The sequence below is a fragment of the Caretta caretta genome, chromosome 6 (assembly GCF_965140235.1).
Source record: "Caretta caretta isolate rCarCar2 chromosome 6, rCarCar1.hap1, whole genome shotgun sequence".
In the NCBI taxonomy this organism is placed as follows: Eukaryota; Metazoa; Chordata; order Testudines; family Cheloniidae; genus Caretta; species Caretta caretta.
Window position 1 is genome coordinate 111,472,946 of NC_134211.1, and position 10,504 is coordinate 111,483,449.

The following is a 10,504-nucleotide window of genomic DNA, read 5'->3' on the forward strand; positions in this document are numbered from 1 at the left end:
ACAAAACAGCTGATCGGTGGGAGGTGCTGATCTGTGGAGCTGCAGGTGGATGGGAGGCGCTGGGGGAAGGAGAGGTGTCGATGGGGGGGCTGCCAGTGAGTGCTAAGCCCTCACCATTTTTTCCCCTATGGGTGCTCCAGCCCCAGAGCATCCATGGAATCGGCACCTATGCACAAGGCTGAGGAACTGAATCCTACGGCCCAGCCTGTAGTAGCCAGTGTCCACCAGGGCCACAGGAAGGAGCATCAGATATTGCCTGTTGCCACTCATTTCATGAGGGTTTGAGTCCATGTATCTGCACTGTGTGCCCCGTGAACCTGCTACAGCTCAGCTCACCCACAACTTCATTCCTGCACTCCTATGCCAAGAACTGCCATCAAGCTGGCAAGGAGGTATGGAGTTCCTGCAGTGGCCAAGTCCCATGTAGCAGGGGATGTCATTTCCACTGCAGTTTGGCCTTTACGTGGGGCAATGGCAGGGCTTGTTGAATCTGCCCTTTTGCCATCCACATATGCAGTGATAATTTACATGCACATCCAATAATAGAACAATTGCCAGACAGACAAATTAAAAAGTCATCGTCATGTAATCAGTATCCCTCCCACTAACACTGACCATCACTTCTACTCTAAAACATAGAAGCCACTCAGAATTCTAATTTACTTTTTGGGTAATGACAAAAACTTGATGTCCTGGTGCTAAGTTGCATTTACGGACCTATTAACATCTGCTTCTCCCACTAGCGTTCCTCTTTTTGTGTAACGAATCTCTTCCTGCATCTTGTTTCAGAGACCACACGGAGAAAACCACGACATCAGCACAAGACAGCACCAGATTGAAAATACTTGCTACGCTTCGTGAAATAGAGAACAGTGGCTATGATGAACTGCTTCAAGATTTGTTTCTGGAGTTAAAGGTAACCTGTGTGAAGTACATGAATAAATACCAAGCATCTAGGGATGTAATTGTCTCCTATGAAATAGTCCTGTAGAGGAAAAGTCTAATATGGTACTGATTTGATTTGGGATAAAAAAGTAGGGTCAACATAATTTTCCCAGAATACTTTTTTTGGGGGGGATGGAGGGAGGGAGGGGTGTGAAACACACGGCAACCCAGTATTCCAGGGTTTGTACTGCACATCAGAGTATCTGAGCACATTACTTCGCTGAGGTCGTCATCATCATGCTGTCTTTATCAAAGCAATGAATACACACTCCAGGTTGGTTGATTTAACTGAATGGGAAGTTTACAGTCTAAAGAAAAATCTGAGCTTTTCTCAGCTATTAGAGGGGGTCCACAACCGATCACGCCCAAACTTGGGAAGAGATCAGAGCCAGATCTGAACTTCAAGTCTCAGCCCCCACCTTCATTATTTAAAACTCAGTTGGTTCCCAGTGTTTTAGTTCTCAATCCCGAAAACAAATGTAACTTAACGAGCCTGAGTACTGTAGTCCCATTGAACTAACGGGGACTCCTCACATGTGCAACATTACTTACATACTTGTCTGCAGCAGCAGGGCCTTTTCCTGTAAATTCCTGGGGATAGGACACATATCTAAAGATGATCTGTGAAGCATTTAAAATTGGACTTATTCACTTTTTGGCTTCTGGGCTCTTCCTTTCTTTGAAATAAAAGGCTTTTCTCCACTTCTTGTTTCTAATTAAAGAAACATCAGGATTGTCAAATCTCATCTTCCCTGCTTTTCCTCGAGGACCTCTTGGGAGGTCTCAGGGATGTTCATTGTGAACTCAAACCTTAACTGAGAGGACCAAGGAGGGTGGACTCTTAAGGAAGACAACCTCTCTCCAGTGTCATTATTGGGGTTTTTTTTTTGGTAAATATCTATTTAACTTGCAACAAAATACAATTTCTGATTAAAATCTCTTCCCTCAACTTTCATTCCCTTGGAACTCAATGCCATCAGTCCTTATCAGTCATCATAGAGTAGACAAGATGCAAAATTCTAATTTAAGAAATGGAAACAGAAAGATTGTTTTTAATTTAAGCCCTTTAGGGCCTCTATCCTGTTCATCAGAAGGAAGCAAAGAAGGGCACAAGTCCCATTCACCTCTTCTCCTTTAGCAGGCCATCTTTAATTTCTCTGTACAGCACCATGCACACCTGTTGTATAAGATGTTAAATCTCTACGTACATATTTGCATTTAGACTTTGCTTTGCAGAAGCTGAACAGCATGTTTTTTCCTCAGCCTATTTTTAGAAAGTTCACACAAAGTAAATGGCTTTCGTGCAGTGAAACGATGGATGAAATCATTCAGGTCACCAGGAACCACCTTTCAGAATTCAAGACTCTCCTCGACCCCTTTTACCAGGTAAGGTCAAAGGGAGACATTGAAAGAATTCTAGGAAATCCAAGCTTGGCTTGTCAACTAGGGACCATTGTGACGCTCAGCTATATGGACTCACTTCGGTTTGGCAAGGGGACTGGGTGGGCATGTTGGCAAGTGCCAGCTTAACCCCATTTAAACTGGAGAGTTTTCACAATTGCGAATCCCACCCCCAAGGAGGGATTTCCATTACTGTGCAGATTACCTAAATCATGCCAACTCCTATCCATCAAAGCCAGATTCACGTAGCTCCTTCTTACCCTGGTTTCTTCAGCATGATGGCCAAACACATTAGAAAGGCTTCAGTGTTCAGGCAGCTCTTCAGAATAAGGCCTTGTCTACACCAAGGATCTTGGCTGTTGGTCCTCCAGCCCCAGCATGGCTGCACATGTGCAAATTAGTTTAGAGTGGCTTTGATAATCCTAAGTATTTGCAGGGGTGATTGCAACAGGAGCCAATCTCAAGAACAGGCCAGGTCTAGATGCTGTGATTTGCAGTGCAAGCTTCTATCCTCAGCCAAATCCAAGGCAATTTTAAGTGTCCAAGTCCATATTTCTTGTGGTTATACAGCAAGCCTCAAATAGGACTATGTACAGTCCCCATGTAAGAATTCTGTTCCCTGCTTTTGTCTCACTAATATCTGAACAAATTCAGTAATATATGTAATCAAATAGGGGACCAGGAGGAGTTGAGGCATATTCCTGTTTCCCTACGATATTTCTACCTCTCATGCTTCATTTTTCAAGCATCACTCATTGCCAATAGGAAATCCCCATTCTGGAAAAGAGCCAATTCCCAGACATCATTGGCTTTGCTTACGAGGAGCTGGGAGGGTTTGTGCACTGGGTAGAACAGGACTCTAGACCAGCCAGTAATAGGGAGGTGAGTGAGTACTTCGGAACTAATGAGACTCCAGCATGGCTGTCCAGGTGTAACTGAGGGTGGGAATTTGGCACACCATGTTTTAGCATCGGAACCATATTGCCTTCGATCCACATGTACAAACAGGGGCTTAACGCTGTTCAAAGGTGTCCCAAACAAAAATTCGAAACAGACCCCACCCTTTCCCAAGTTCACCTATGCTAAAAATTCAAAACAGATCCCACCCTTTCCCTGAGTTCCCTTATGCTAGCCCAGGCCATCCTCTCGTCCTGTGGTGAATGTCACCTCCATTCCCTTTCTTTCCTCCCCTAACTCATCCAGTTCCAAGACTGCTCTTGACTGTTCCTTGATGGCTGGCCTTAGAAAGAGGCTGCACATCTGCAAGTCCTCTGGGTGAGTGGGCAGGAGCTGTTACCTTCTCTAGGTGTTCGCCTCCTGCATCAGCTCCACCAGGGACAACTGTAGAACTTGGGACTGGGAGCAACTGAAAAGAAATTCCCCAAGGTTGTCCTCTCTGTGACAACAGTGGGAGCAAGTCTGTTAGAGGTGAGGGAGGATTGTCCCTCTGTTGCTACTCTTTGGAACCATCTGAGTCTCTATTCCCTGCCCATTCCTCCTGTCAAGTCAAAGGCGAGTGCTTGGTGCTTCATTGTAACTCCACTTCTTCCCCAGTTGCAGGGCTCAGCCCCTGTGTCCCCACCCCTCACCAGCACTGGACTTGGATACACAATAGGAGGGGGCTATGGGGCCCTGTATGTAAGTGCCATTGAGATAAGGGGCAACTCTATGCCAGATGTCAGACATCTGGCATAATCTGTAGCCCTCGCAGTGGGTTCCATGCATATGATCCTACTGAATTAATTCCCATTTCCCCTCCCCAACAGGGCATTATGGAGAAGATTCATAGTCACTTGGTGAGAGAATACATTGTGAGGCTAATGAAGAAGAAAGTCAGCTTGAAAACCCCAGAACTACAGCAAAACTTGTCAAAACTCATTTCAGCTCATGCCTCCCACTTGCAGAGCTTCTGCAAAGAAAAGGTTAGTGTTGGCTCATCATGTCCACTTTAGAACTTAGTCCTATGAACTTCTGAAAGGAGTTTTCTTCAGCCTCTAGGATTAATTCTTCAAATGCTATTTAATTTTTGCAAGTGGATGTTAGACTGAAGGGGAGTTTTCCGAGACTAGGGGTGGGTCAAGTTGGAATATATGCCTGGGGACTGAAGGTTACACAGTTTACAAGGAGCAGCAAAAGGGCTGCCAAGTACAATGCTGATATCCCACTTTCTCCTGATTTCATGCAATTGGTTCCTTTCCTGTTATGCTCAGTTTGCACGGATTTAAGTTTCTTTATCTAATAGTTCTCTATTGTAATACCAAGGTGCTTCAGTTCTGTGGCATAAATACATACACTGGGTATGTTTTGCATGCAACTTTCCCCTTTATTTCCCTGGACTCTGTTGCTTTTAGTCTAGGCTGGGTCTGGAAATGCCAGTATTTGTTTTCAGAACAGTGTATTGGGTAAGGGAATTAATGATCAACTCACACTTGTTTAATCTCAATCCTATCCCTCCTTTCATGGCTCTGCAGTGAACCCAGGTGGCAGGGGGGACGGTGACTATGAAAAGCAGGTGGTGTGGGAGGGAGGTCCAGACTCTTCATAGGTAGGGTTTCCAGCAACTGGAAAGCAGGTCTGCTTCGGGCTTTTTTTTTCAGGGGAATAAGGGAAGGGGTTTAGCAGATAGTAGAGAAGTCAAAGATCTGGCACACATCCACAGATGAAACATGCATCTGCCACGTAGGTTAGGTCACTGCATATCTCCAAGGGTAACCAGCAGATTAAGTAGCTGAGAAGAAAATCATACTGGGGAGTAGCAGGTAGGCCAGCAGCTAGGGAAGAGTGATTTGAGTACAGCTTAGAGAACAAAAATCTAGCTAAATAAGTTTTTCAAAGTCTGGGCACGGCTAAATCCAGTTTAGAACAATGTCTCTGAAAACTATAGGGCATCATTTCTAATTACTGCTTAGTTCCTTCCTTGATAGCCAACCCAACTGTGTTAGAAACTGGTTTAGCTGGTTTAGCATATTTAAACAGCGTTTCTTGATTATGTCCCCATCCCATGCAGATGAGGTTTTGTATTCCCAGTGGACCTGTATTACAGACTGTTTACTCTAGTTACTTTTTTCTAATAGGGGTCTAAGGCCACATGGTTGGATTCTGCACTCCCAAAACTGGCTGAAATAATCATACTTCAGGATTCAAGTGCCATTAAAATAGAAGTTGCTATACTTGCTAATACATACCCAGATATCAGGTAAGAGGTACTGAAGAATATTTGTGAACATTAATAGGAACGTCCACAGTAGTTCCATGAAGATACTTGAGTATTAGATGAAAAGCAGCTAGTTTGTGAGCACCAGCTTTTCTAGATCAGGTTCAAGCACTTCAAGGCCTGCTACAAAGAGAGCAGAGAGTTCATCATCCATGCTGAGTGCCTAGGAACACCACTGTACGTTGGGTAACAACTCCCCTTTTTAGCAAGGTACAGTTCAGAGATCTTGATAGGAGGTATTTTTTTCCCCCTAAATGTTCCTGATCTCTTTTCCAAAAGACAGATCCAAGTTCCATAATTCAGCGGTGCCACCACTGATTTTATAGGTCCGACTAGGTGTCCTCCACTCCACCCTTCAACATGTAATTTTTTGTGACTGTTTGTTTGGCTGGTGACCCATCAGCTGAAATAAGCTGTGTTAAGCAAGACACCATCTAGAATCTACACATTCTGAGCCAGGTATCTGGGGGGGTAGCCGTGTTAGTCTGTATCCACAAAAAACAACAAGGAGTCCTCTGCCACTTTAAAGACTAACCGATTTATTTGGGCATATCTGAAGAAGTGAGGTTTTTACCCACAAAAGCTTATGCCCAAATAAATCTGTTAGTCTTTAAGGTGCCACCAGACTCCTTGCTGATTCTGAGCCAGGTCTCTCCTCTTCGTGTCAGCTGAGGGTGGGGGATGGTGCAGTGGTCAGGGTGCTAGCCTGGGACTTGGGAGACCTGGATTATATTCCCTGCTCTGCCACAGACTTCCTGTGTAACCTTGGGCAAGTCACTTAGCTTCTCCATGTCTCAGTTACGATCTACAGAATTGAGATTGAATTATTTGTATTACCGTAGTACTTAGAAGTCTCACTCATGGAGCAGAACCGCATTTTGCTAGGTGCTGTATAAACACAGAACAAAAAGACAGGCCAGCACTTCCCCTACCACACAGAGGTATTATGAGGATAAGGACAAAGGACATTAAAGACCTTTAGGTGCTCAGATGATGGGGCCACATAAAAACCTAAGATAGTGCCACTCTGTGTATCTAACACTGGATCTTTTCTGTTCCCTAGCAAAAAGCACCTTGCTGCCATCTTGTACATCAAGGGAAACTTGCCGAACAGTGAAGTAAGAAGCATCCTGAGCATCCTGGATATCAGCACAAAGTCCACCACTTCCTGTGAACCACTGTTCTCAGCTATAAGGATTTCCTAGGCTTGATCCCAGCACTCATACTCTATGGGACTATTTGCTAAACTAGTAAAAGTCACAGCATGGGGCCAGATTCAGCAGGCCTCATGCATGGGCCATGCAGCTAACCAGTGCATCAGCATTTCTCTGCTGAAGTCCTTTTTTGTCATTGTAAGATTGACTCCCCTGTGGGAAGAGATTTGCTCTGTGCTTAGCTACAAAGGGATGGAATCTGATAGAGGGGTTGTGGCCTAGTTCTCTGAACAGCAAACAGAGCTCTCAAATCAGACACTGACTCCCTCTGAGGTCTCAGGCATATCCCACTATGCCTCAGTTTCCCCTTGGGTACAGTAGTACTCCACTCACTTCCCAGGAGCATTGCAAGTATTACCTAGCTAACTAATTATTTAGATAAGGTCTATAAAGCATGGCTTGTCCTCTGTGGAGGAAGAGGCTCTTTACATTTCATTTTTTTCTTCCAAAAGCTTAGCAAAGTGATTGGGAAAAAAATAATTTCAGAGCATGCTCAGTAGAAATCTGATAGGTTTTCTTTTTAATCAGAGGCTACGAAGCTGCATTTTCTATTAGATCAGTAAGATGTGGTGAAGGGGTCAGGAAGGAACAAAGTCTGTCCTCAGGCTAGCTTGCAGGAACAGTTTGGATAAGGAAAGTTTTAAAGGGTCTCATTGAAAGTTGTGACTGCATGTGTTTCAAAAAGTGAAATTGCCTTATCATGGACAAGAGAAAAGTCACAGCACAGAAAGCTGCCAATCTTGGGACTTCAGGAGCTTTCTGCATTTTGTAAAATCCAAATTTTAATTTTTTTAAAAATCTAGGTTTCTGCACCTTCCTTTTGTGAGGCTACAGTCAGCACAGTGTAAACTGATGGGCTGCTTCCCAGCTAAGCAAGCCTTGCAGAAAGCATTCCCTAGCTACACCATAGCAGCCAGCCAAAGGTGGGACTTTATCACTCCTATACCCCATTCACCTCCATGAGGTGTGAATTTCTAAGCCTGCTTGGCAAATTAGCATCCAGTCCTGCAAGTGCTTTGCACGCAGAGCTCCTATCCGAGTTCTGTGTAGGATTGGGATTTTAAGTGCTCACATTTCTGACTTTCTCCTGTTTATATTCAGTAGTTTTCCAGTGCTATAGATTAAGGGTTTCTATAGCTAATTATACATTGTAATAGTTGTAGCCTAAGGCCCCAATTCAGCAAAGCACTTACCTTGCTTACATCCACAACATTCAGCAAAGCATGCATTTCAGTTCTGTTGCTTTCAATGGGATTTGAACATGTGCTTTAAGTGTTCAGGGGCCTAACTGCATAAATGCAACACACATTTTGTGTTGTTTTATATAAAATCTCTCTCTCTCAGTTGCCCTCTATCCTGCTGTTGTTGGTCTAGACTAGAGCTGGAAATACTAATCTTGAGTATGTTTTGAAAGCAAGTTTGTTTTCAAGACAATCTTTTAGCCAGAGAATTACCTAAATATCCAAGTTGTTGAATCCCAAGACCTTTACCCTCTGTAGCAAACTGTAGAAAGCTCATCTGCGAGGAGGATGAATGACTATGGAAACTGTGAAATGGCAGTTGCAGACAAAGCATACTGGCATTAACGTCCCTATAAAACCACCTTTAAATGTGACCACAATTTGTGTATGCTGCATGTAAGCTTCTGCTTTCTAACCCTGAGGTTGTATTCCCACAGGTGCTTGTAGGTCACTGGTGTATTTTAGAATCCAATTTTACTTTCTCTAATTAGTTATCTTTGTATGTAATATTTATATTTAAACAATTTTAAAATTATGCTGGAAATGTAGCTGACTTACCTCTGGTTGTGTGTATGTACCATAGGCATGGGTAACCCTGTGGTATCCCTTCAGAGATGATTCCCCTACTACTTGTACCCTGATGAATGTTAGGTTAGGGTTGCCAACTTTCTAATTGCAGAAAATCCCACCCCTTCTCAGAGCCCCGCCCCGCCCTTACTCAATCCCTGCTTCCTCTGTCACTCGCTCTCCCCCACCATCACTCGCTCGCTCATTTTCACCAGGCTGGGGCAAGGGTGTGGGAGGGGGTAAGAGTTCTGGCTGGAGGTGCAGGCTCTGAAGTGGGGCCAGGGAAGAGGGATTCAGAGTGCAGGAGGAGGATCAGGGCTGGGGTAAGGGTGCAGGAGGGGGTGTGGGGTGCAGGTTCTGGGCCGCGCTGACCTCAGGTGGCCCCAGCATTTCCCAGTGATGGAGGAAGTACACGTGGCTCCTGGTAAGCAGTGGCATGTCTCTCCAGCTCCTAGGCAGATGGGCAGCCAGGAGGCTGTACACCGCCCCCACCCACAGGCACTGCCCCAAGTGCCGACTCTACAGCTCCCATTGGCCATGGTGTTCCTGGCCAATGGCAGCTGTGGAGCTGATGGTCGGGGCAGCACACAGAGCCCCCTTCACCGCCCCTCCACCTAGGAGCCAGAGGCACATACCGGCCACTTCCTGGGAGCCACGCAGAGCCAGGCACGGAGCCTGCCTGCTCAGGGTACCCAACCAGACTTTTAGCGGCCCTGTCAGCTGTGCTGACTGGAGTTGCCAGCATTCCTTTTCGACCGGGCATTCCGGTCAAAAACCGGATGCCTGGCAACCCTATGTTGGAGTCAAGTGCCTAGTACATTGAGGGTACTACTGGAATACAAATAAAAGAAGCTGGTATTGCAGGGCCACATGCTATGTGTGTGTATTGTTAGTGCATACTCTGCCTTATTCATTTGATACCGTAGCCTGGCTTCCTATGGTCTTGGGAGTAGGGACTGTCATTTCCTGTATGTTTGTGTAGGACCTAGCACAGTGGTGCCCAGCCTAGGTGTAACTGAACTATAAGCGTTGAATAATAAAGACAGATCAGTATATTTTCTGAGGATACATTTGTGACAGGTTGGACCCCCTTAAGATGCCACCTGATATGCTGAGATAGCACTGAGCCTGCCTCTTATGCCAGCTTGGGCACCCTTTTTACCTGTCTTGCTGAGCTGGGCTATTAAGCCTCCTCCAGCAAACACACAGGCAGGGCCACACCCAACTACAGAACGAAAGAAACAGTTCTGGGAAGGATCATCTTAAGGGACTTGCCTCAGCACACAGGTGTCCACCTCCCTGGGAATGCAGACCCAAAGATATATTATGAAATCTGCCTCCTCCCTCAGTGTGGAGGAAGGTATGCACAACTTCTCGTGTCCCCCCCGGTTAGACATCACACAAACTGGGTTTAATAATAAACAAAAACAATTTTAACTGTAAAAGGCAGATTTAAGTGGTTAAAGAGATAGCAAACAGAACAAAGCAGATTACTAAGCAAATGAAACCAAACACGCAAACTAAACTAGTTTCACTAAAGAAATTGGTTACCAATAATATTTCTCACCCTAGATATTGTTGCAGGCAGATTACAGAAAGTCTTGAAAGGCAGCTGCACTGGTCTCCCTCTTGAGACCTCAGGTATTATTACTCACAAGCTAGGTGCCCTTCCAGCTTGGGTTCAACCCTTCTCCCCTCAGTTCAGTTTTTGCTTCCAGGTCTTTTTCAGTGTCTCTTTTGCAGGGGGGGGGAGGCAGAGGAGAACCATGATGATGTCACTCCTCTGCCTTATATAGCTCTTGTGTAAGGCGGGATCCCTTTGTCTTCTAGTGGAAAACCACTGGCATTCCAAAAGGGGAGGAGGGGTATCCAGGACCAGGTGACTTGGACCCTGGACTCTGCATGGCTGTGGCAGCCATTGC

At 45.2% G+C, this 10,504-nt stretch overlaps 1 protein-coding gene across 4 annotated transcripts in view; it reads left to right on the forward strand.

Annotated features, from left to right (window-relative positions):
* Window positions 1-9,637, forward strand: part of TNFAIP2 (TNF alpha induced protein 2) — a 47,129-nt gene extending 37,492 nt beyond the window's left edge. For all 4 annotated transcript variants that reach the window (XM_048855044.2, XM_048855046.2, XM_048855043.2 and 1 more), the window contains exons 8-12: window positions 790-916; window positions 2,209-2,331; window positions 4,113-4,268; window positions 5,421-5,542; window positions 6,624-9,637. In XM_048855044.2, coding sequence (XP_048711001.2) covers window positions 790-916; window positions 2,209-2,331; window positions 4,113-4,268; window positions 5,421-5,542; window positions 6,624-6,765 — 670 coding nt within the window. In that variant the 3' untranslated portion in view covers window positions 6,766-9,637. The remainder of the gene's footprint in view (window positions 1-789; window positions 917-2,208; window positions 2,332-4,112; window positions 4,269-5,420; window positions 5,543-6,623) is intronic.
* Window positions 9,638-10,504: the final 867 nt, after the last annotated feature.